Source organism: Pseudonaja textilis, chromosome 1 (assembly GCF_049901715.1).
Source record: "Pseudonaja textilis isolate UNSWEBS1 chromosome 1, rPseTex1.2, whole genome shotgun sequence".
In the NCBI taxonomy this organism is placed as follows: domain Eukaryota; kingdom Metazoa; phylum Chordata; class Lepidosauria; order Squamata; family Elapidae; genus Pseudonaja; species Pseudonaja textilis.
The window spans coordinates 35,268,945-35,296,518 of record NC_141990.1 but is presented as its reverse complement, the minus strand read 5'-3'; the positions used below and the strand labels follow the sequence as shown (position 1 = coordinate 35,296,518).

Here is a 27,574-nt window from a genome sequence, read left to right as displayed (position 1 = left end):
ACTTGGTCTGTTGTGTGGATTCTTATGTGTTTTTAGGAGGCTGGGAATTTTGGTGGATGGGGAGGTGTTTGGGGATTGTCATGTGTGTGTGCATGTTGAATTTGGTCTCTGGGTGTTATGTGAATTTCGTTGTATGTATACTGTGTATATATGTACAATGACAATAAAGAATTCGATTCAATTCAATTCAATTTTGTTAAAAAGGACAATGCTCAGCTCCAATATAGCCCAGCATGCTTCACTGACCATGAGATAACATTTATCAATGTTTTGACAGTTTCCATGCCACAAAGATGATATTCTATGAGACCAAGCCACTACATATCTTGCTATGATTACGCTGGAGAAGTATATACTGAAATCAGAAATGAGCAGTAACTTTATACTTCCTTCAAAAAGTAAGGGGAACATTTGATACAGATGATCAAATTTTAGGTAAGGAGCATCTTCAATCCTATCCTTATATAAAATCTGGCTGTTTTAAGAGAACAGCTCAGACACCAAAACCCTGCTGTTATTAATACTTGGGCTGTTTTTTACAAGACTTTTTTTCTCTCTCTTCAAAGGAGCCATTTGTAAAAGTAATCATTATGTGTCTTTTTCACAGTTTCCTATATAATTCTAGTTCTCTGAAATAGTTTTTTCTCCTACTGGTTGTCTTTGTGCTGAACAATATATAACTCTTCTCATTGTATTTTACCTCCTAATATTGCATTAGCCATGTAACTACATGTGTCCCATTGTCAAAAGAGAAAAGAAAAATGTGATCCGAGGTCAATCACTGTATATTTATAATGTTTCCTTTGCAATAAATTTAGACCTTCAGGGTCAACAAGCTCAACAAGCGGACTTTATAGGTAAATGGGCCTATGCATAAGAACAGGCAATTATGAAGATCTGTCATGAGCCACTTTCTTGCTTGTTGTAATAGCCTTCACCATTCTAACTGTTCATAGTGCCTCAATAGTTATATTTTATAATTCAAACTGTAATTAGGACTTTGCTATCATCAATAAAAAGAGAGTTCCTGAATTATTCACTTGAAGAATAATTAATAAAAAGAATAAACTCTACCAACAAATGCTCTGTCCTACACATTGATAAAAAAAAATCTATATACCAAATACAAGCTAGACAGATATGACCTTGTTGATGACCATCACTTTGTCAAGGACCTTGGAATTCTCATATCGAATGACCTAAGCACCAAAGCTCACTGCAACAGTATTGCCAAAAAGGCTTTAAGAGTTGTAAATTTAATTTTAGAAAGCTTCTCCTCTGGTAATACTGATTTGCAAACTAAGGCATTGAAAACCTTTGCTAGACCAATACCTGAATTCAGCTTTGCTGTCTGGAATCCACACTGTATATCAGACATAAATACAATTGAGCGAGTCCAGAAGTATTTTACCAGAAGAGTACTACATTCCTCTGTTCACAACAAAATATCCTACAGCACCAAACTTGAGATTCTAGGCTTAGACAACCTTGAACTACGCTGACTAAGATTGGACTTAAGCATAGTACATAAAATCACATGTTACAATGTCTTACCAGTTAATGAATATTTCAGCTTTAACAACAACACAAGAGCACACAACAGATATAAACTCAATGTAAACCACTCCAAACTCGATTGCAGGAAGTACGATTTCAGCAACAGAGTGGTCAGTGTCTGGAACTCACTACCTGATTCTGTTGTCACCTGCTCAAACCCCCACTCCTTTACCCTCAAACTAATCTCTATTGACCTCACCCCAATCCTAACAGGTCTGTAAAGGGGCGTGCATAAGTGCGTAATCGTGCCTACCATCCCTGTCCTATTCTCCCCAATTATTAGTTCCTATTTCTTGTATTTAAATTTATGTTTATTCTTGTTTCTGTTGTATTGTAAGCTTTTGACAAATAAATAAATAAAATAAACTAACTAAATTAAATAAAGAGTTCTGCTCTTTCTGCCAATTTTTCTGTAGTTCTAATCTGGTCATGATGTCAACTTGCTCATTCATTTAGATAGCAAAGAAAGACTCCTGGGCCATTGTTTAACCAAAAGTACAGTTTACTGGAGCAGCACTGAGGATTCGTCAGAAACACGTGTCTAATCCACCATAGTTGTGTTATATAACAAATGTGGCAAACCCTTTGCACTGCTTATTCCTTTCCCTTTTAGTATTAAACTGACAACAGGCCACACATTTTATGGATTGTAATTTTAGTATAGTTAGTCCATGTATAATTGACAGACTGGATTTTACCATTGATTTTAGTTATTTATACTAGAATTTTTAATTATATATTTACTGAGTGTTTTTATTTGTTCTGGTCTCTGGTTATGACTGTAATAAATAGAATTGATTGATTGAGCTTAAAATAGTTATGGAAGAAAAGCGAAAGCAGCTTTGATATTTTCACTCGCAAAAAGCATAATTATCTTTCCCTTTCTTCCTTGGTCTGCCCATAGTTCTTATTCATTATCCAATCACTTGTATTCCTTTTTGTTTGGGAAGGAGGCTCTTTATTCTGGCAGACATCCCCAGCAATCAACCGTGGAATCTAGCACTGACCCAGACTTCGAGCTGGCATTCTTGGTATTCCTTTAACTCCCAAGCCCCTATAACCTCCCCACATCCCTACCACCATTGCTAGTTATCTGGCTAGAAGCAGGAGTTGCTATGCCATCCAATGTTCAACTATGACACATAGTTAGGATGCTCTTACTGGTCTATGCAGATGAAGGTGAGAGATCAGTATTGGACTGCACCATGAGAAGGGAGAATGTTTATGTCTAGCGAAGATTTTTAACAGCACAATATCATCGGGGTGGGCTGCTGGGGGTTTGCAGGTATTCGGGAAAGCCCCCAACTAAGATTCTGTGCAGTTTGGAAAACCCCCAAATCCCATTCCTGGCTGGCCCTGCCCACCCCTCCCCTCCCAGAAGTCCCCACATGGCCCGTTTTGGATGCAGGCAAGTGCAGGGCATGTACAGAGGCTTGGGGAGGGAGAAAAACGGGCCTCCTGGAAGTTCAGGAAGGCTGGAAATGGCCCTGTTTTCAGCTTCCAGAGAGCCTCCAGAGTCCAGGGAGGCTGTTTTCACCCTCCTGGAGGCTCAAGGAAAGCCTCCAAAGCCCAGGGAGGGCAAAAATGCTGCCCAACTGCTGTGGTGGAGGAGATGAACTAGGTCACACCTATCATGGCCACACCCACCCAGCAACCAGGCAGAGAACCCTTTGCTAAAAATTTTGAAGCCCACCCCTGAATATCATACCCATTAATAGATGATACAGATCTTAGCAGGACATCAGAATCAGTTCAATTATTTCTTGGATGGAATTCTCTCACTACTTGATAATGTCCTATATTTAAATCCTCAAATATTCCTCCTTCTGAGGATTGCTTTGCCCACTGCCACATGGGTCTCTGTTCTTTATTATCATACCCAATCATACTTGATAGTGACCTAGCAGTATTAGTGGTACAAACCTATGTATGTTTTCTTAGAAGCACTTCCTACTGAGTTTAATAGGATGTAATCCTAATAGCCAAATACTGTTTAAAATATTGTATAGTTATGTGCATCTGAGAAAAGGTTTACTATTTTGTAATTTTCTCTTACCTATACTTTAGGCACAAAGATATGTAAGCAGAGGTGGTATTCAGCCAGTTTGCACCTATTCGAGCGAACCGGTAGCAAGAATTTGGCATGGGTCACCGAACCGGTAGCAACATCTGGCTGGCCATGCCCCCAACCTGGTCACCTGGTTTCCGCTCACTCGCTCGCTCCACCCGATGCTCGCTCACCCCAGTTTAGTTATTTATTTATTTATAAATAAATTTTATTGATTTTACAATTAAAACAAACCAACAACACATACATAAATGAAAGAGAGAAAAAGAAGAAAGGCAGAAGAAAATAGAAAGAAAAAAATAGAAAACAATTAAAAACATTCTCATCTTCAACAGTTTGTAAGACCTCTTTTTTATCCTTATTTTATGCCATATACACACACCTAATCCTTACATATATCTGTGTATCACTACTATGGATCTATCCTATCCTCTTTTGCCTTTTAGTGTGAAGTCTATCTTTGGTCTATCCATTTGTACCAGCAGTTTCAGCTGTTGTAGTATATTGAAGTGTCTTTATTTTTTAATGCCAAAGTTAATTTGTCCATTTCTGCACAACTTGAAATTTTTTGAATGATCATCTCCTCTGATGGAACATGAGGCTGCTTCCAATATTGTGCAAAAGGCAATCTGGCCACTGTCAAAATGTGTATTATTATATATTTCACTTTTTTTGATATTGTTTATCAAAGATCCCTAACAGAAAGGACTCTAGTTTGAATTCGATCTGTTCTCTTGTCATTTCTTCCAGCCAATTTCTAATTTTCTGCCAATATTTTTGAGCTTCTGTACAGGACCACCATATATGGAAAAAAAGTTCCCTCTTTGTTTTGTTTTTTTGCATTTCCAGCAATTCGGACTCATATTGGGGTGCATCTTCACTAATCTCGAAGGAGGAAGGTGCCATCTATAAAACATTTTATAGGCGTTTTCTTTGTATGCTACCGATTTTGTAATTTTATTATTTCTACCCAAGACCTTTTCCCATTCTGTTATGGTGATGCTACGTTCTATATTCCTACTCCAGGCTATCATGTTCCCTTTTACAATTTCTTCTTCTAATTCTACTTCTAATAAATAATTATAAAATTTTTTTTTGTTTTTTTTGCCTGATCCTAATAAAATTTTATCTAATTGCTGGAGTTTATTGTTAATTCCAATTCTTTCTTGTCCTGTTTATATCTACTTTGAATTTGAAGATATGCCCACTGATCAATTTGTAGTCCCTGCTCTTGAAGTTCTTGCCACAATTTCAAATTTCCTTGTGTATCTAATAGATCCTTATATTTAATCATTTTAGTGATATCCAGATTATTTGGGTGAATCATCGTCTCCATTGTTGAAATCCAAATTGGTATTTTTAAATAGTGTTTTTTTCCATATTTTCTTCCAATTAGGTAATAATGAGTCTCTGATTAGGTGTCTGTGAAAATATTTCTGGCTAGTTTTCCCTACATCCCATAAAAAAGCATGCCACCCCTTTGCAAGTCATGGCCTTCTAAGAATAATATTCTCTTATTGGTTAAATTCACCCATTCCTTCAAACATATTAAAAGGGCTGCACTATAATACAACTCCCAATTTGGAAGTGCCAGCCCTCCCCTGCTCTTCATATCCTGCATTGCCTTTAAATTTATTCTAATTTTTTTTCCCTTGCCAGATAAATTTTACAGTTATCTTATTAAGTTCTTCAAAAAAAAATTGTGTACTTTGATTGGGATCATCTGAAATATATATAGGAATTTTGGAAGAATATTCATTTTAATAGCAGCAATCCTGCCTAATAATGAAAGTTGCAGCTTGCCCCATGTTTTTAAATCCTTCTTTACCTGTTGCATCAATTTACCATAATTATTTTCCTTAAGTGTCTTACAATGTGCTGTCAACCATATTCCTAAGTATTTAACTTTCTTTATCACTTATATTCCCATAACTTCTTCTAGTTCTATTTTCTGTTTTTCTGTTAAATTTTTAGTCATTAATTTTGTTTTCTTCCTATTAATTTTAAGTCCTGCTACTGCTCCAAATTGTTCTAATTCATTCATCAATTTTGGTCCTCTTTCTATTGGTTCCTCAACAAAAAAAATCATATAAGCTTGCAACTTATATTCTTCTTTCTTAACCTTTAATTCTTTTATGTCTGGGTTCTGTCTAATTCGCATTAGTAATGCTTCTAATGATAATATGAAGAGCAGGGGTGAGAGTGGGCAGCCCTGTCTGACTCCTTTTTCTATTTTTATTGGCTGGATATATTCCCCGTTTATTATAATATTAGCCTGTTGTGTATCATAAATGGTTGTTACAATATTTTCAAATTTGGTGCCTAAATTCATATTATAATTTTTTTGGATTAAAAATTGCCAGTTTAAATTATCGAAGGCCTTCTCTGCCTCTAAAAACATAAGTGCAATTTGTTTTTCGGGGTTAGGGTAAAATTCTAAGACATCTAGTACTATTCTTGATTTGTCTGGTCGGGAGAAATCCATTTTGATCTTCATATATATGCTCATTTAACATTCTTTTTAGTCTACTTGCTATAATAGAAGTGAATATTTTGTAATCAGTATTTAACAGTGAAATTGGCCTATAATTATGTATATATCGGGGATCCAAATCCTCCTTCGGGATCAGCGAAATCAATTCCCCCCTCCATGAGTCCGGCATCCTGGCTGCCAATAAGATGTCATTAAAAACTTCCACCATAAGAGGTCCTATTTGTTCTGCTATTGCCTTGTACAACTCCCCTGGAATCCCATCTGGTCCCGGGGATTTATTGTTTTTCTGGTTCTCTATTGCTGATTTCAATTCAAACCAAGTAATGTCTTTGTTTAATAATTTTTCCATTTCTTCCCCAATTGCTTTATCCTTCACTTCATCTAAATAGTTTCTTATTCTATCTTTGTTAACTTCTTTCTTTTTATAAACTCTTCAAAATACTTATGAGCAATTTCTTTTTTCTGTTGTATCTCCTGTTGTATATCCCCCTTTCCATCTATTAGCTGGTATATCAATCTCTTTTCTTTCCTTTTTTTTAGTCTATATGATAGCCATCTCCCTAGCTTATTAGCATGCTCAAAGTAAGTTTGTCTAGTTGTATTCAAATTTATAATCATTCTCTCTTGTTCAATTAAATTCAGTTTATGTTTAGTTATTATTATCTGATTTTGCAATTTTGAATCCTTTGGGGTTCTCTGTAATTGAGTTTCTAATTCCTTAATTTTTTGTTGCAATTTGTTTTGCTGGGTGTATTTTTCCTTATTCCTCTTGGCGTTATAAGAGATTGTTATACCTCTTATTACTGCCTTCATTATATCCCAAATGTTTTGTTTCGTAGTTGCTCCATTATCATTTTCCTTTAAGAAATAATTTAATTCCTCCTTGAGTTTGTTGGTGTATTCTTTTTCTCTTATTAACTGAGTATTTAACGTCCATCTTTTCTTGAGTTTTTCCCTACCCTTCCATATTATCTGAATTGGATTGTGATCTGCCCATTCATTAGGTAAAATTTCAATCCCTTTTATCTCATTTGCTATTTCCCCATTCATCCATGACATATCAATTCGTGTCCATATCTGATGAGGATTTGAATAGAATGTAAATTGTTTTTTCTCGGGATGTGATCTTCTCCATATATCAATCAAATTTAACTCCTTCATCATTTCCATACATATCTTGGGAAGCTCTCTCCCCCCCCTTTGTTCTTCCTCCCATTACTGTGGTCTTTTTGATAATCAGCAATAGAATTAAAGTCTCCTATGATACAAATATTTCTTTTTTCCAATCCTACTATTTTTCGATAAAGATGCTTAAAAAACTCTTTTTGATCTCCGTTCAGGGCGTAGATTATCACTAAGAGAATTGGGATGGCATTAATCCAGATCTGCAAAATCAGAGTTCTTCCCTCAGAATCCGACCATGTTAAATCTGCTTTTAAACCCTCTTTAACATATACTGCAATCCCTTTCTTTTCCCCCATGTCTGCTGGTGCGGTAAATAGCTTCCCCAATTTCGGACATTCTAGGTATTTTTCATCTGTTTTCTTTATATGAGGTTCTTGTAGGCATATTATATCAGCATTTTGTTTGATTAGTTTAGCTATTATCCTTTTCCTTTTTATCATTGAGTTTAAACCATTAATTTTAATTGATAGTAGTTTCTTTTCGTCTCCCATTTAATTAATTCTTTTTCGCTCTTTGTCTTGTAATGGCTCCAGTCTCTCTTTGTGCCTGAAGATGTGTCCTACTTTCTTCTCTCTCCTGATGTAGATGAATATTTCCTTGATTTCCTAAAGTTCCATCTCTGTTCTTATGATACCCTTGATCTTCCTGGGAGTTTGTTTCCAGTTCCTCCTTACTGCTCTGGACTTCTGGACCTACCAATTGCTCATAAAATTCCTGGGCCTTTTCCATGGAGTCTATTTTAATTTTCCTTTCATTCCCAAAAACTAACATCCCCTCTGGGATTAGCCATTTAAATACGATTCTTTTCTGATTTAGGTAAGCTGCTAAGAACTTGTAGTCTCATTTTTGTTCTCTTACTCTTCTTGGTATTTGTTTGAGAATCAAGACTTCTTTACCTTTATACATGATTGTTTCATCTCTTGACATCCTATACATGATGTCCCGGACACTCCTTCTTGCAAATCATATATGGACTTTTCTTGGGCATTTGTGGCGTCTCGCATAATTAGTGCTAATCCTGTAAACTTCATCAAACTCCCTTAAGATGTCATCTTTATCCTTTTCCAATAGTCCAGCCAGTATTCCCGCCATTAGTGGTTCCAGGTCTTTTTCTTTGGACTCCACTACATTTTGGAATCTCAAGTATGTAGCAGCCTTGTCCATCTCTAGGTAGACCAGTGAGTCCTCCAATTCTTTACTCACATTCTTTAATTCTTCATCTACCCTTTCTAATTTCCTTTCAGTTCATTCAGTCCTTTTCTCTACCTCACCCCAGTTTAAAGGAGGACTGCTCCTCTGCCCTAGCCATGAATTTTCAAGCAGCCACTTGAAAACACATGACTGTGGGTGGAGCTGCGGTCCATTAACCTGCAAAACTGCTCCAAGGCTGGATTCTTCATGGACACTAGAAGTATCACTTCCCCTTGTGAGTAAAGTGTCTGGAGTGAGAGGGAATGAAGGCTGGAGGGTGCGAGGAAATCCAGCCACAGAGAAGTTTAAATGAGCTGTACAAATGCATGTTCATTAATTTGCAAAACTTCCCCAATGCTGGATTCATTTCCCCTTGTGAGTAAAGTGTATGGAGTGAGAGGAATGAAGGCTGACAGGGTTGTGTGTGTGTGTGTGTGTGTGTGTGAGAGAGAGAGAGAGAGAGAGAGAGAGAGAGAGAGAGAGAGAGAGAGAGAGAGAGAGAGAGAAGAGAAGAAGAAGAAGAAGAAGAAGAAGAAGAAGAAGAAGAAGAAGAAGAAGAAGAAGAAGAAGAAGAAGAAGAAGAAGAAGAAGAAGAAGAAGAAGAAGAAGAGGAGGAGGAGGAGGAGGAGGAGGAGGAGGAGGAGGGAGGAGGAGGAGGAGGAGGAGGAGGAGGAGGAGGAGGAGGAGGAGGAGGAGGAGAGTCCAAACCCCTGCTCAGGCAGGAAAACTGAGGATGCCAAACTCTGGGTAGAGGAAAGGTGTCAGTATAACAAAATAACACTTAGAAGGGACTTTAAGGGGAACCCTATACCATTTCAGAGAAATGGCTGTCCAGGCTTTTAAAAATTTCCAATGATTGAGCACCCAGAACTTCTGAGACAAGCAGGTCCACTGGTTAATTGTTTTTACTGTCAGGAAGTTTCTACTTAGTTCTAGGTTGCTTCTCTCTTTGTTCAGTTTCCATCCATTGCTTCTTGTTTGCCTTCTGGTACTTTGGAAAATACATTGTCCCCCTTTCTTTCTGGCAGCCCCGTAAAAGCCTGTTGCCTATCACACTCTTGGGCAAAGCATGTGAGCCATTTCCTCCTTTCAGTGGTCCATGAAAATACATCTATAGTATGTAGATAATAAAGTCAAAAATACATTTTTACAGAACTGTAAATAAGTTGAGGCTGGATGTGACAAGGAATGACTGGCAAGGGGGGGGCAGATGAGGCAGACCTTGATATGAGTGACATTAAGTTGGCCACACCCACTCAGTCACACGACCACCAAGCCATGCCCACCCAGTCACATGACCACCAACCCATGTCTACCCAGTCACATGGCCACCAAGCCACACCCACCCAATCACGACCACCAAGCCATGCCCAGTCACATGACCACCAGGCCACACCCACCAAATAAGCCACGCCCACAGAACTGGTAGTAATTTTTTTTAAATTCCACCACTGTATGTAAGCAAAATATATTTCCAGAAACTAGCTGTAATTTTTCAAAGGGATTGTCTCTGTTCTCTTAGAGTTTCTTAAGTGTTCTTTGAGGATCCAAATACTGTTGAGCAGAATTTCAGGGGAACAACTATATAGCTCTCTTCTTGAAAACAGATTCTTAGCCCATACAGTTAACAGCTACAAGTTCTATTTTCTATTCTTTCCTGCCTCCTCAACAAAGTCATAACCAGACAAAAGATAATCTTAGGAACGAACAAGCATAGAACTTGAATTCTATTATGTTATGATTGCAAGATTTTATGCACAGAATAAACAATATTTTCAACAAATTTCCCTGTTTCCAAGAATTTTTAGGATTTATTTTCAAGTATAAGTTTATTATCCATGATATTTCAAGTGTTCTTTCTGAAAACTCTTGAACTCTGAAGAATTTATTTCATCATTTCATCCATTCGTTATCATTATTAAATATTTGGCTCATTGCTTAGCAATGAAACTACCTAGCCAATATTTATAAAAAAGAAGGTATCATTTTGAATCATTTGGTTACCTTGATTTAATTAAGTTAAATTTTCAGATTTCATTATCTAACACATTCTTACACTTTGCCTTAGATCAGTTAAAATCAGAAAAATACTGACTTTGAAAGAACTGTAAGACATATCATTTATTTACCTGAACAATTTATATAGCCACGCATCTAACAGCAGTAAGTCAGTACACAAATGATTTAGCTAAATTTGAAGAGTGCAAAAATGATTTAACTAAACCCAAGCCAGAATATACCAGATGGAACCTTAAAATAGTAATTATAATAATAATACTTAATCTGTTTTTGATCTATGCAACAAAACAGATGCACCAATTGCACTACTGTAATCTTTTGGATCAAGAATGATACTTGGTCTAAGTTTTTAACATCTTGCAGAAGATCAACAAGGTTTGGGCAATCTAGATCTCTGAGTATATTCTATTGCATAGGGCAGATGCTGTGACAGAGAAAGCATGATTGCTATTTCCCACAAAATAACACTTCCTAATGAAAATGACCTATCGCAGTACAATTTTTTAATATTGTAAATCATTAAAACAATGAAAAACAGTCAGGCTCTGAAAAAAATTCCCACACATCCATCAACACCCATGCCATTTCTCTCATCATCTGGCCTCCAGTGTCTGGGATAAGAGTCAGATTTTTACTACTTTCCTGAAGTCCAACAGAATCAGCTTTCCCTCCGTAGCATCTCTGAGGGGAGACTGTTCCATAAAACAAGTGAGACCCCATCACACGACATTCCTTCATTGAGGAGACCCAGAGCATACCTATCCTGCCAGATGCAGTTGGGATGAAACCATTGGGAATATATGGGCCTGCAAATAACATGCCCATGTGCCACATATGCCTTTAAAGGTGGTAACCAACACTTTGAATTATACCCGGTCTACTGAGAGCCAGTGCAGCTGTGTTAAATGGGTTTACTGAGGTGTGCCTGCTACTGCCAGTGCTGCTGCATTCTGGATCAGGGGCAGTTTCCAAATTCTCTTCTAATCATTTCTATATGGAGTGCATTGCAATAATCAAATTGGGAGGTGACTAAGGTACCAGTGTGAAGTGCAAATATATTGAACAAAAGCCCTCTTGGCCATGGTTACACCAACTTTCAAGCAGTACGCAAAGTCCAGGAGAACCTCCATATTAAACATAAGCTCTGACTGAAGGTCACCCCAGCCTGAGTTAAATATGGTAAACTACTAGATGCAGGGGATCCTATAATCCACAGACATTCAGTCTTGTCTGTGTTGATCTGAAACCGATTCTTCCCCATCCAGACCTGTACAGCCTTCAGGAAAGCACTTCAGGAAAGCACCCTGAGGGCAATTTCGACATATACTAACAATGTAATGCTGAGTTATAACTTAGTAATATAATTGTTATTTTCATTGTTAGTATATCTGATGCTGGACTTTTAAACTGGAATATGGCAGACATATATTAATGCATAATCTCAGTACACCTTTCTTTCAACCACTACATTTCCATTTATCACTTGTGTAGATTTTTCCCAGGTTCTGTGCAATGGATACAAAGGACAAAAATAATATCTCAAAGAAAGAGGCTTGAAGTGAAAGCTAGAGGTGATACAAATGTCAAGCCTCCCTGAATTGAGGTTACCTTGGTTGACACGGTGAAAATATCATCCTGAGTACAGTAATAATATCTGTACCATTTCATGAGCTAAGTGAACAGCAATGAACACACAGTGACCAAAAGCAAAGGTTTCAATGTTCCCATAATAGTCAGGGTTTCTCTATCAACTCTCATTTTGAATGTAATCTTTTTAAAAAACAGATTTTATTTTAAGAAAGATAAACATGTGTCTCTTAAAGACAAGGTAGTACAAACCAATTCCATCTCATTAGTTAGGATAGGTTAGGACAGGAGGCGCTGCCTTTTTTCATATTTGTTCTCATAGCATTATTCTTGCTTCCTACTTTTGTCTGCATTAAAAATGCAGTGTACTTAAAGATATTGTTTCCAGGAGTTTACTGAAATGTTTAACAAATTTATGCTTGCATTTGTGGTAATGTCCCAATGCACTGTCCCATAGTGACATACTGAAAAGAATTGAATTACAAATACAGGAAAATAGGATTAAAAATGAAAACTAGTGTTCATGTCTCACATATTACCCGCCCTTGTTTATTTGATGAAATATACAAAGATTTCTTCTTAAATGATTTGCTTAATCTTAACTTAAACTTAACTTTGCTTAAACTTATTCACAGCACAAATGGAATAACAGATCTTTTGTAAAAGAGATTACTAAATTACTAAACATAAATTCATTATTCACTAGGATAGCAAAGATGTGCATTGTGACTTTTGTTCATCATTGTATTGACTTATGTCAGAAGATTCTAACATCTAAAAACCCAGTTCCTCCATCCCTAAAGGTTATAGAATTAATAAATGATACCAAAATTTATTCAGATGACATTTAACTGAAACAAAGCCTGAAGTTATTATTTGACGGAATATTTCAGGTCACCTAAACCTATCTGGTGTAGGAAAGTAAGAAAGAACTGTCATTTGTAATTTCAACTTTGTGAAATAATGTTACAAAGTTATAATACATCTCAGTAAAACAAGAAATGAAAGAAGTCAAAAGCCACAGCCCAATGTTAAGAAACTGATACCAAGAATGAAATGCCCATATCCAATATCTTTTTATGTCAGGATGTTATTCAAATTCATATAATAGTTGAAATTTCCAAAATCACAATTCACAATTTTGCTTTCTAAGGCAGTTCTGTACTATGGTCAAACACTTCCTGCAGTCACATCTAGGAACACCTAGTATTTATTGCAGAGTTTGGTAGTTAAATTGGTTATAACTTGTTAAATTGATGCAACCTTTTGGACATTCACTTCAAGACAACCCTTTGGAACCCTTAACATTTTTTAGAAAGAGTGAAAAAGAGGTAAGTCACTCGTGTACTCACGGTCATTGCACAGTGTCCCACTGAAAGAAGTCATGCTACAGTCACAGCTAAACCCATCCCATTGCTGCAAGCAGACACCTTGGTTGGCACAGGAGTCTTCTTGGCATGTGGTGCTGGGACCTAACAAGAAAACACACCATAGAAAAGAACATAAAGGTCTGTCATTCAGAGTGACCATATGTGTCATTGGATCATACAGGGTAGTTGCCAACATCTCATATTTATAGAGTAAATTATGGAAAGAAACTGATAAGGGGATTGGTAGTAACCCATATTATTAATAATATTCAAGTTATGTAGCGGCATGTGGTTTTTTTTTTGTAACACAAAGTTATGAATTCATCTGGGATGATAATAACATAAGAGAAGCAAGTAACTCAAGCAAAAGGAAGTGGTGATTTTCACATATATTTCTAATTTTACTTTAATATCTATAAACTATCTTCTCCAAAACAATGAGTTCCATTAAAGATTGCGGAAAACAAACTGTAAAAAAACCAAAAAAACAAAAAACAAAATAGAAACAACCAAAAACAAAGCCACACATGTCATATTAAAAGCAAGCAAAGAGAAGAAAAATACGGCTATCCAAACAATGATTTGATGAACAGCATATCTACTGACAGTCAGAAGATCTTTGGGTTGGCATTTTTTAAATAAAAAAACCCATATTTTCTCATTAGCAGGAATGTTGGCAAGTATCTTTTTACATGCTTTAAATTGTCCCATGCAGGTTTTTAAGAACAAAGTAGATAGATAGAAGAGAAATCAGCCAACTATGCACCAACATGCTAAAAAAATGACATTCACACATGAGAAACAAAACTATTCTATTTCTAAAGATCATAATTAGACCACTGGGAGAAACAAACAAACAAACATTAAAGAAAGAGGCATGTTCAAAGCACTGAAGCAATCACTATACAAAAAAAGACACAAGACTGAAAGCCTGTATTCAGTATATCCTGGGAGAAGATGAATCTCTGTGCCATATTTTTAATGAGAAGAAAAGGAAAATGAGCTACAACACACAGCTATCAGCACAGAAGTGGCTGAAGGTTCTCAATGTGTTGTCTGGGTTTCAGTCTTGTTTAATATACACAAGGGCATCTACCTTGCAAATCAGCTTTCATCAATGCAACTTTGTCAGCAAAATAAAAAAAGCAAAATATATTAAATGTTAGTAAGCAAATATTGAAATGGCAGCAAACACAGAGAAATTGTTCACAGGAAAAAAAGTGCATGCTGTTCTCAAAGTAGAAAAGAAATTCCAAGTAATGCAAATAAATTAATGCTAATAGACATAAATATTCAGGCAAGCCAAAATGAGAATGCAATAATTTGCCAGCATTTACTACAAATATAATGGTTAATTGAGCTGATGGCATGTAATGAAGGAAAATTAAAATCATTTCTTTTCATAGGATAAATGTGAACACATTAGCAAAAGGAAATGGATGGTTTAATCCTGAATAGCCATTTGTTATGTTCAGATATAAGGAGTTCAACCGTTAACACATTATCCTTTGCTATCCCAATTCTCTAGAGGAATTGAAGAACCTGTAGATGCCCAAATGCCACAGAATTGTCTTGGCGCTTACTAGCTCCCTTGCCACCTAATTAGAATATACAGATAAGCCAAAAATATTGGTATTCTTCCTACCTTTTCCTTAAAAATATGAATATGTCCTGAGGTAACTGACATAAGTATATGACATCCACCATTTTTATTCAGTAATCCATAGAGAAGACACTTAACGTATGTATGGCTTAACATATTCTTGTAAATAGTTAAGCGAATGAAAAAAAACAACCAAAAAAAGGTTGAAGATTGGTAGGTAAATGAATGCTCTTCACTGTCCATAGGCATTATGATAGTCATTTTGTGACTCTCAGCAGCTCTTTCCTAAAAAACAATTAGTCTCAAAATTCCATATATGTGTACATGACCAAAAGAGTTAAAATCACTGGATTCAAATGTATATTAAGAACTACACCGTATAATTCAGTTCACATCCTACATGGATCAGTTAAAGACCTAGTAGCTGTATTTTTACAGCATGTTAAGCTTTGTTTTTAATCTTCTTTGTTTTGCAACTTAGCGTCTTATGTGAATGCAGCCCAGGAAAAGGGTAAATTTAGCAGAAATGGAGCAGCTTTGATAAGCAGTTAATTGAACATACTCTTCCATGTTATGCAAAATATTTTGTTGGCTTTCCTTTCTCCCAAGGATCAGAAAAAGACTGGTGTGGCCTCATGTGGCAACTAACACATGTCATTAAAAGGGACATACTTTCATTTTCATCTGAAGTCAAGAGGAAGGGCTGGAATCTACAAGCAAAGCTCTAAACTAGGGGTGGAATTCAACCAGAGTTACTACCGGTTCGATGATTATGTTTTGGGTCCGCCTGCCCAACGTGCGCTGTGCATGCATATAAATTAACCTTTGGCTGTGCCACCCGGAGAGCTGAAAAGTGCTGCACGCAGGTGTGTAGCATTTGAAAAGCCTCTTTTCCCCTGTTTTTTCAATCTCAGCTGTGCCGCACAAAACAGCTGAAGTTGAAAAAGCAGGAAATAAAGGACAGGTAAGAGCCCAGGCAGGCGGGTGGACCAAATAGCAGCAAACAGAGAACCAGTTCTGTGTCTGCTACTCTTCAAAGCTACCAGCTTTATAAAACCGGGCAGAACCGGTAGCATCCCACCCCTGCTTTAAACCCTTTTCATATGATACATGTAAAAACTGGCAGAGCTTTTTTCATGCAGGTGCTTTTTTGACTTTTTGGAATCCAGCAAATATCTCACAATTATCTGGTTTATATATTGTAGTTCATAATTAACTTTATTTGAGGTGGAAAAGTCTTTTGATTCATAAAACATGGCTGATATCTGTAGTTTGGTGAACATAGCATGATGAAGCAAACTGTATAAGGAGGAACGTATGTTGGATATTTTTACTTCCATGAATCATTTGTAAAAATACAAGTAGCCCTCGACTTATTAACAGTTCCTTGGTGAACATTCAAAGTTACAATGGCACTGAAAAAAAGTGACTTCTGACCATTTTTATATTTACAACCATTACAACATCCCCATGATCATGTGATCAAAATTCAGAGGCTGGCAACTGACTCATATTCATGACAGTTCTTGTGTCATTGCCTCATGTGGTCACCTTTTGCAGCCTTCTGACAAGCAATATCAATGAGGAAGCCAGATTCATTTAACAACTGTATTACTAACTTAACAACTGCAGTGATTCACTTAACTACTGTGGCAAAAGAAGTCATAAAATGGGGCAAAACTTACTTAACAAATGTTTCACTTAGCAACATAAATTTTGGGCTCAGTTGTGGTCATAAGTCAAGGACTACCTGTAATAAAGGTAGGATACAAATGAATAAAATAAATTAAAATAAATATTGGAAATGTGTGATGAGTTGTAGATTTATTTTGAATGTGTCTTGGATGAAGTCAAAGAAAAAAAGAATATTCTTTACCACTGCAAGGAATTACATACAGCTGTAAATGTCTGGCTTTTTTGAAAAGTGGGTGAAGGAAATGGAAGTAAAAGGTCAAACCATTTCAGAATAGGCTGAAAGAGGAAATCTTAATAAATTGAGATATACACAAAACACAATAAATTGTGGGATAGTTTTGTGAGATCCCCATCAGGTTTTTCAAAAGCTACTAAGGCCTGAGTGAAGCAGGTGTGGCAGAAGACTGAAGAATAAGAAGAGTTTGGATATCAACTGAAAAGCTCAAATAGGTACAAAGTCTGAAGCAGGAATCTGCATATTGGGTTGGGGTTTTTTAATTTTTGTTTTTGTTTATCTAGAAAAGGAAATCTGTGTGAAAAATGGCAAATAAGGGCATTAGGATCTGGGTGGCATGGGAGCTGCAGTTACAAATAGTTTTCTATCAGATGATCCCTTTTTAATACTAGAACCTAGATCGAAGTACAATAGAGCTACTAATTTAGCTGGACCCTTTCACTTAGTGACCATAACACTAACCACTGTTAATAATCCAGTCATATAATGCTGTCCTCAGCTGACATCAATATTAAACCCATTTTCATTGTTTTATAACACAGACCTAAGTATAGGTTGAATGTATTCAGGGCTAATGTTAGACTCTGACTGCATCCATTCAGATTATTTTCAGCCTTTCCGTTTGATTCTGTAAATAAGCTTGATTATATAAATTACTTGGCAGTTAAGGTGATTCTTAAGAATTTGGGTGCTACATAATTAAATGATTATTTTAATACCAAGATCTAATCACTAACAGAATGTATCACCATCTGCCCTCTTTCTCACTTACACTGGAATCTGTTATTTGCAAGCTTTACAAAATAAAGTGAAATTATCTTTAGGTGTATAGAAATTATGTATTCATATGTTGAGTTACACTTTAGTTTTTTGACATTAATTATCAAATTAAAATTAGAATTCAAGTCATAAGGATTTAGAAATTCAAACAAAAAATAATACTATGTGGACAATTAAATAATATGAATGAACATGTAAGTAGTAAAAAGTTGAATGGACAAATTTGGGGTTTTGACTCTTCATATCAAATCAATCAGCAGATCTTTACTGTATGCAGGGGAAAAAAATAAATCTCTTCAACTCAAAACATCTACAAATTTTTTGCTGCAGGCAGGTGGCTTTCTGGGTTGCAACAGGAATATTTATATTTTATTTTTTTATTTATTTGATTTGTCAATTGCTTATAAGATAATAGGTATAAACATAGTTATGAATACATGAAAAATAAATAAGAAACAATAAGAAAAATAAAAACAAATAATAGGACAGGGACAGTAGGCATGTTGGTGTGCTTATGCACACCCTCTGCAGACCTATTTTGAATCTTGGAATGTCTACAGTAGAAGAATGGTGCTTTTAAAAAAAAAACAAAATCACAACACCTGTGAAATATTTCATTGAAGCCTCATCCATTTTTACATCTGTGCTAAGAAGGGTTTCCTTTGTGCAGTCATGAATTCCATCTTGAGTGTTTCCCCCTTGGATGCCTTTGATGAAATTTCCTTCTTTAGCTGCCATATTGGCCTATGAATTGTTTGAAACAATTGTTTGTTTCTAAACAAACATATATTGGTCATAAAATAACCATCTGGGCACATTTTGCAATTGGGCCTGTAGGAGGCTCCTGTTTTTTGATAAAATCTGAAATGGGGAGAGTATATATTTTCAGTGATCACTGAAAAGAAAGTGAATTGAGGAAGCTCAATTAAAGGCCGCAGCTCTGCCAGAGAGAGAGAAGGCAGAAGATTTTGGTTCCTTATTCACACAGATGAATAGAATAAAATTCATCTTTAAAAACTGAGAGATTAGTTATGGATTGCACCAAGTTTCTTTCTCTGAAATTATTTTTGTTTCTATCCAATAATCCCTCTTTACGATTAAAGAAAACAGTCTTAGCTTAATATTTACCAAATCCAAAAGCATAGTTCTAAAATATTATTTCAGACCTCCTCCATGACCTTGTCTGCTGGGACCAAGGATATAAAGACCTAATATAATTCTAGCCTACGCAGAATATAATCATGAAGCAATACCTGAGGAAATCTTTGGTATAATGACTTATTTATTAATTGGATATGCCTTTGAAATCAAAGGGAAATGATATATGTCATAATATGTTCTGCAAAGAACTAATGCTAAATACATCTAGGTAGATAAATGCAGTAAGAAAATTTAATTAGGCACATTTAAAACTAACTATAAAAGAAAGTTGCTTTAAGATAACTTCTTCTCTTGGTGATGAAACTATCATCTGTATTATCTTCTTGATAGCAGTATAGATATGGCTACCTCCTGGAGGCTTATGCAATTTCCCTCCCTGGGCTTCAAACTCTGATATTTCTGAGTGATCTCCCATCCATCTACTAATCAGATGTTTAGCATTTTGAGATCAGCTAGCTTTTGTCACCTAACTGGAGAACATAGCACAGCATCTAAATAAAATCCATATAATATGGAAGGATAATTCACTGCTTTTTGTCCCTTCAATTTCTATATCTGAAAATTCTTGTTCTACAAATAGAATGATTAGTCATTTCTAATTAATTGGTTAAGTCAAGTGACTGTTTTCTTATCTCACATTACAGATAAATATGCACAAACTATTTGGTGGCCCTTCATTGCTAAGTTTTCAAATTATATCAAATATATGCCCATGAAAAATGTGTGGAAAATTACCAGTTGGTGTGATACAGATGAATAACTGCAAGATGGATATAATTACTAAGCTGAGCAATTGAAGATGGTTTCCACTGGAAAACATTTTGTGCAATGAAGAAGAAATTAAGCTAAGCTTAGACCTGATCTGCAAGAGAGTCATCAGCATTATTCTGCACATCCCACATATCAAATTACAATATGAATCAGGGGCAATCAAAATCCCCAAAGTCAAATCTGGATAAGACTGTCAGATAATGTTTTTTTTCTGGAACCTTCAGTCAGATACAAAATATCTCTCAAGTAATATGCTCCCTTATATTTGGAGAAGCATTTATTTTGATCTAAAGTCTTCCATTCTATTCCACATAAGGAAATTTATCAGGGTCCTCATTGTATCAGGAGAGGAACCAGTAAAATGGACAGCAAATATATCTGTCAGCCTTTTTTCTGCCATCTCAACTGATACAAAACACTTTAACTTGGCTGTCTGGAAGAGTCCCCAGGGTCAGACTCTCTATAGAACCCTAACATCTTTTTTTCACTTAATGTGTCTTAGAAATGTGCATGTTAATTAAATTAGTTAATTTATACTCTAACTACTATCTAGGTACTGCAATGCTCTAACTAGTATCTATGCACTGTGATTATATAAAATGCTGCATGGGAGCTAATTAGTACAACAATTAATTAAGATACTGCACAAACAAAACAAAGACAAGCCAATCAACTAATTCATGGCAAAGAGCAGAATTGACCAATTGTGTTCTGATAGATAACTTAATGTTCTCAAGTTTGAACTGAGTTTTGTGCCATTGGAGTGCATTTCTCAACCAATATCATCCACTTTCATTAATTATGTGAACTATCTAATTCAGCAACTGTAGCAAAGAACAAATTGATAAGATAGGAAACTGGCAGGATCCAAATACAAATAACATAGCAGAAAAGATGCTATAGCTCCCCTATTATGAAATTAAATTTAGAAACATTTTGGTTACACTGTAAGAGTTTAAGGCAAGTCTATGAAATGATCACACCATACCTTCACATCCTCTTTCGATCTGTCCATTGCAAAACAGAGCATCTGAAATCAAATCTGGAAGACGCCCATTGAGATCCACAGAGGCAAGGCAGCCTTGAAATCCTTCTTTGGCATGGACCAATTTTGGCAAGGATTTATAAGTTTCTTTTGCTACTCCTCCAATATATAGATCACCTATGAAGTCAAACAAAAGGCTTAGATGAATTTTTTTAAAAATCTTATTCATTGATAAATTGAACAAGCTGCACAAAAACATTTTCTTAATTTTTATAATAAAATAAAAAGCCAAATAAATAAATCAATAAAGAAATAAATAATAATATTTCATTACCCAAACTAGGTAACATCATCAGTGCTGAAGATGTTACCTAGTTTGACTAGTGAAACATCTGCAAAGAAAACAGATAAGCTCAGAGGGTACCAAAGAACCAATAAATAAGAATATAAAACAAACCAAGAAAAGTAAATGTCAGTTGCTCATGAAAAAAGTACAGCCTCTCTCTAGCACATAAATACAGGTAGTCCTCAACTTATGACCACAACCAAGCCCAAAATTTCTGTTGCTAAGTGAGACATTTGTTAAGTGAGATTTGGCCCATTTTATAACTTTTGACACATTTATTAAGTGGATCACTGGAGTTGTTATATTAGTAACATGGTTATTAAGTGGATCTGGCTTCCCCACTGACTTTGCTTGTCAGAAGGTCAGAAAAGGAGATCACTTACTTGTCCCTGAGACACTGCAATTGTCATAAATATGAACCAGTTGCCAAGTGTCTGAATTGTGATCATGTGACTTTGGGAATGATGCAGTGGTCCTAAGTGAGAAAAATGATTATGCCACTGTTTTCAGTGTCATTGTAAATTTGAACAGTCACTAAATAAACTATTGTAAGTTGAGGACTATCTGTAGTAGGCCAACCAGTTTTTTTTCACAGTGTCCATGAATTATATTATTTCCAAGACCATCTAGCTAGCTCAAATGTGGCCAGATGAATCCTTTGTCAATAATACAATAACAAATATATAACAAAAAGAAGAAAGAACTATTAATGAGGAGATTCCTCCCAAACCAATATAAACCTCTTACTTCCAAAAATGTATTTAATGCTCAAATTTCCACTAATATCTAACTACTTTGGTCTAGCTTGTGTAGTACAAGTGAATTATACATCATTTTAAAGTCTTACTATAATACACAATTATTATATGATCAATATTTAGTTATTAGAAATCAGTGCCACAATCAATCCTGAACTGTTTGGTTCCCATTAAACACGACAAGTGAAGAAAGTCAGATGAGCACAAAAATGTTATTAAGTTGGCAAGGCAAAAATGACTGCAATAGACATCCTATGGATTTCTAGGAATGGATACAGCTAATGATTGACTTGATCTCCAAAGTCTGCTCTCTTGCTTTGAGATAACCTTGCCAATTATGTCTGAATGTTTTCTACTGTATTCAGAAAAATATGGCTTCAAACAGGAATCTTTTTTAGCCTCCCCAGTTATGTGAATAATATCTATATTTTAGTATAATATATAATAATATTAATAGGTATTCATAGTGAATGACAAGTGGGCAAGTAATGGTATGTTCAGGTTGCTCACTCCATCCTTATATTTTTGCAATGCAACATCACAGCACTGGTAGGAAAGAGCAGAGCTTGCACCATAATGTCACAACACATGTTTCAGCATTACAGAGTTATGATTAGGAACAGACACTTAGGTGTAGAATGTTTGTTGCTGAAGAAACACTGGGAATTGTTCTAGAGAACACCATGTGGGGAAAGACACAAGAAGAAGATGAATTTGTCCTTGGCTATCATAGTCCCTTGAAACTGAAAGGAATATTTGCATGCTTATCCTTTTCATCTGCTTGGCAAGCCTGGATTCTGTCTCTTAGCATGTGGCATCACATTTGGAGGTGCCCGAGAATATGGAAGAAGCATTCCTTATATTTCAGAAAAGGATAATTTGTCTTCTCTGGGTTAAATATATTCCATTACACATTAAATGTACGTTCCAAAATACAGAATGTTTTAGTGATATCCAACATTAGCTTCCCCTCTTGACTGACAGTGCTTTTTAATATTACAAGATTATATGTGGTTATATACCTATCCACCATGATTTGATTTAATTTAAAACATTAAAATATTTAAAATATTTATATAGTTACCCACCTTGTACCTAACTCTGGATGGCTCGCAGCCAAGAGATAAAACCATGTCTATGTATGATAAAAGTATTAAAATGAAGGATATTAAATATATTAAGCATCAAAATTATTTTTAAAAAACCTGGCACCATAATTAAACTTAGCTCACTCACTCCTAGTGCTTGGGGGAAAAGCCAGCTTTTGCGTGCTTTTTGGAATGCTAAAAGATTAGGGCCTGCCGAATTTCAGGGGAGTGTTTTACAGGGGAGAGGCTACAATGGAAAAGGCACATTTCATATTCCCATAAAATGGCAACATTTAAGAGAGCATGCCCATGCTATCAATCTGTTGAGTAACTTATACAAGGAAAGGGAACAAGATGAATCAGGTGCCTATAATGGTCCATTTTTTTGGTATATGCAATGAAAAGAAGGAAAGTTGTAGCAAATTTTTTTGCCTCTGATTTGACAGCCAGTTAAAATTCAGACTGAAGGTTAAACTTTTTTTTTCAATTAACTGGTTCTACTTGACTTCTACTCCCTTGATGGGTTTATGCAATTCCATAGCCTTTTTGAGGTTCTTCTCTTGCTACCCTGACCTTTTACTTAGATCTTCAGTTCCACTAGCTGCTCTCTGGGCCTCCACTGCTATTGAGTGGGAGACTCTTATCAGAAACACTGCTAACTAAAATTCCCATACCTTATTGCCTAGAAGCTAAAGTAACCAAATATTGTTGGAATACGTGTGTAGGCATTATAACTTTTCCTAGGGGGGAAAAATGTTAAAATAAAGTATATTATAATGTAATGCTTGTCTTCACCTCTGTGACACCTATAGCAGAAACATTATTTTCAACTAGAACATCCTTTTGTTGTTTTCATTTTTTCCCCATTCCCATTTCTCTTCTTTGTTTTTCTGAACAGCTCAGGAAGGGCTCATGATATTATTGAACCTTTCTTTCAGTCTCTTAGTATAAGTTAACATATACATGGCCAGACAGCTAATCCTTAGCATCCATCAAGAAAATAAAAATGCATACATTGTCATCTTTCCCCAGGGGAAGCTATGAAACCAGTGAAGTTGTCATACACCTTATCCAGGAGACTGGCAGGAAATAATTCTGCTACATTATAGAGTACCTAACAGTATATTATTTATTTATTTATTATATTTCCATCTACCTATCTCACAGTTCAAAGGATACTGAGCAGCTTTGATTATACCCACTAGAAAGAGACAATGATAGGCATTTACCCTGAGAAAAGTAAAAAAAAATTATGAAAAATATATTTTTTCAACATTGCCATCTTGACTACATGTTAATTTACCAATAGTATATTTAAGTATATTTATGACTCATCCTACTATGGAAAATTAGGCATTCTACAATTATGCTGCAGCTCCCAGAAGCTCTTCTCAAGGCTTTCAGCAATCCAATAGGGAGCAAAGAGATTGGGCATTGTCATGTGATCTTATTCAGTGTCATAAAGGGCCACCTATTACAAGAAATCTCTTAAGATCTTCATTTTTCTCCTCATAGTGGGAAAACTGCCAAAATTTATCAGAAATTTATCAAAATTTGCAGGGGAACATTGAAATGCCATGACATTTTTGGTTCTGACTGATTTCCTATAAGACAAGGGTCTCCAACTCTGGCAAGTTTAAGACACATGGACTTCAACTCTCTGAATTCTATACCCAGAATTCTAGAATTTGAAATCCACAAGTCCTAAAGTTTGGGAATCATTACTGTAATATCCTCTGGAGATTATAATCTCACAGGAGTTTGGTGATGTTATATTTTAATATTATTATTCTTCAAATTTTAATTTGGGTGGAAAGCTAATGTTCTAACATATTATTTTCACAATCTGGGGAAAATATATTTATTTATATTTTTACTTCACTTTAATCTGGAGAATGTAGGCACAGTAGATTTTCTGCATTCTTGTACGCAAGCTTTCCAATCACAGAAAAAATTCCCAATCATATTCATTAGGTGAATGAGCCTTAATATTTGAAATTGTACATTTCATGATGTATTTTAATCTTTTTTCAATAAACTAAGCATTTACAAAAAATGGTGCCAACACGGCAAGAGAATAAGATTATATGTATATGTGGATATTTATAAATTGTCTGTAGCATTACTGCTATATGTATAACATTATTAAATTAATTTAGGATAGGACTAAGATAAGGATAGGACTTCTGATGCATTACAATATCCTTGTTTAACTATCTTTTGAATCATGTTCTTGACTTTCTCATATTTTGTCAATTAAATGATCTACAAGCCGTAAAAAATAGAGATAACTAGAGATACAGATTTGTTTTCATGCAAAACTAGGTTCCAGAATATTAGTGAGTTTCTGACTCTAATGTTTTGTTAGTAAATTGAAATAAAAGGCATCCTATTGACAGAAATTAAGCAGATTTAAAAAATAGAGGACTGTGTTTGTCCAACAGACTGTGCAAAGAAGTTGCTGAAGCATGCTAAATGGTGAGGGGGGAAAAGATAAGATAATTACCATGCATGTGGCAACCCATTTGTTGTGAATTGATGTAGATATGGATGTATTCCTATGTTTGAATATTTACACAGCAGGGAAGGGACAAGATGTCAGTACACATTGACTTAAAATTATTAGTGTGGATGTTTTTTATAGAATTAGGAATTTGTTCCATAACTTTGGTCGCAACCCAATTTGGTCATGACCTGAACCTAATTTTGGAAATTTGGTGCTTACCAACAACAACAACAAAAAGGCACAGAAGGAAAAATCGGCTACAAAAAAAACCTGATTTTTTTTGGTCGGAACCTGATTTGGTTGTGCTCAGAAGTGTTCATGACAAAAGGTTCTACTGTATCTCAGTAACGTCTGGCAGTTAAAATCTATCATAGAAATCCAGTGATAATAATTAATAAAATGTACCAGAGCAAGGCTGGAATACTTGCAGCTGATCATTTCAGTTTGAGGTTTAGGGTGTTGTTTCCATTTTGCATCACTTTGGATATTGCCTTATTTTCTGGTTTATATCATTTATGCAGATTTATTTTTAAAACATCAGTTATCTTCTAAAAAGTACATAACATTAGTTTGATTTATTTCTAGAAGTGTAACATTTTTTGCTGCAAGATTGAAGTCATTTCACTAATACAGCCATATCTGGTTCAGCCTGACAGCAAAATAGTATGAGAAAGCTTTTTGATAGTATGCATATTACTAGTGTTTAATACTGCTCTTTTTTTCCAGTTCAATTCTGCCACTGCCTGGTAGCTTAAAATCCAAATTTTTGATTCCTTTTGTTGCTAATGTACTCAAATCTGTACATGAGACTTATTATTACAATAGAAATCTGTCCCTTCATTTGAATTTGAAAAAAAATAAATAAAATCATTGTTTAGCTATTATTAAGCTCCAGTGGAGAAAAAATAGGAATAATACTAACCAACAATAAATTATTATGTCAATTTTCAGAATCTCCTGCACTATATTTTTACACAGAGAACAACTTTTACCAAGACAAATTCTCCAGAGGAACTGTTATTCCCTTCTCATATTTACATATTTCTAAGCTTTGTTTAGTAGTTCTAGATGAAGCAATATGATGCTATAAGTTAATAAGTAGATTAGAGAACAAGTTTCCATCTGTTACTTTAAGAAGAATTCCTCCAGGAACATAAGCCTCTGATCAATCAATTGGCTGATCTATTATTTCATTGCCTCCCCACTTAAGAGTAGGTGGAGGAGGCTCTCAGTTGTTCTATATGTCAACCTTGATAGTCAGTGATAGTTCAGAGCCTTATGGGGCAAGGGATAAACCCATTTGTCTGGAATTAGTGAAGGCTGATAGGTCTGAAGTATTATCTGCCTAAATTAGCCTTATCCTTCTATGGTACTGTGTCTTGTTTGCAGCCAAAATATGAGAGTGCTGGTGAAAATATAGCCTATGTCACAAGGTTATGGATAGGAGATCTGATAGGAAAAGATGTTCTGATGGTTTCTGCTCTGAATTGAATTCTCTGCCAAATGGCTTTCTCAAACCCTCCAAATATTTTATCCATCATCCATCGGTAGTATTCTCTATAGCTTCATGCAAAATCAATGCATGATGATGATGGTGCCTGCAATCACAAGCTACTCTTACATAATCCGGAATGCTGCCAAAAACGAAACATCTTCAAAGCACATATAAAAACTCTGTGAATCTTTCTTAGGCCTTCAAATGAAGATAATCTGAGGCTGATTCACAAGCATCTATTTACTCTTCCATAGATTCCTGCATTTGATCTTCATTTATACTTCCATATTTTCACACATTAAATATTTACTTAGCATGTGATGATTGAAATGAGAAATACAGAATATGCCATAGTCTTAAATTAGACTGAAGTAGTAGGATGATATTTGGCAAAAAACTAGAGACTGATGTATTATTTCTTAAGGGTAGTAATTGGAGTTCTACCTCTGAAAGAGAAGGCTAATACTACATGGTGTTTTAATCAACTCATGGTTACAGTGCTGAAATTTACTTAGGCATGATGATTTCAAGCAACAGTTATGGCTGTTTATTAATCTGATGCAGCACTGGCAGTTAAATGTTCCTTTCTCATTCGACTTTTGCTGCTTGATAATATAAGATCTACATTGACCTTGTAGGAGCAAAAAAAAAAACCCAGTAATAAAAATTAATAAGATGTT

At 35.4% G+C, this 27,574-nt stretch overlaps 1 protein-coding gene across 26 annotated transcripts in view; it reads right to left on the bottom strand.

Annotated features, from left to right (window-relative positions):
- The window catches only part of NRXN1 (neurexin 1), a 915,732-nt gene that overhangs the window by 431,201 nt on the left and 456,957 nt on the right, over positions 1 to 27,574 (bottom strand). For 17 of the 26 annotated variants that reach the window (XM_087930821.1, XM_087930910.1, XM_087930850.1 and 14 more), the window contains 2 exons: positions 20,705 to 20,878; positions 13,454 to 13,573 (listed from right to left, as the gene is read on the bottom strand). In XM_087930821.1, coding sequence (XP_087786947.1) covers positions 13,454 to 13,573; positions 20,705 to 20,878 — 294 coding nt within the window. Of the gene's footprint in view, positions 1 to 13,453; positions 13,574 to 14,567; positions 14,595 to 20,704; positions 20,879 to 27,574 lie in introns of all 26 variants that reach the window. The other 9 variants (XM_087930798.1, XM_087930804.1, XM_087930891.1 and 6 more) reach the window with 1 other exon arrangement.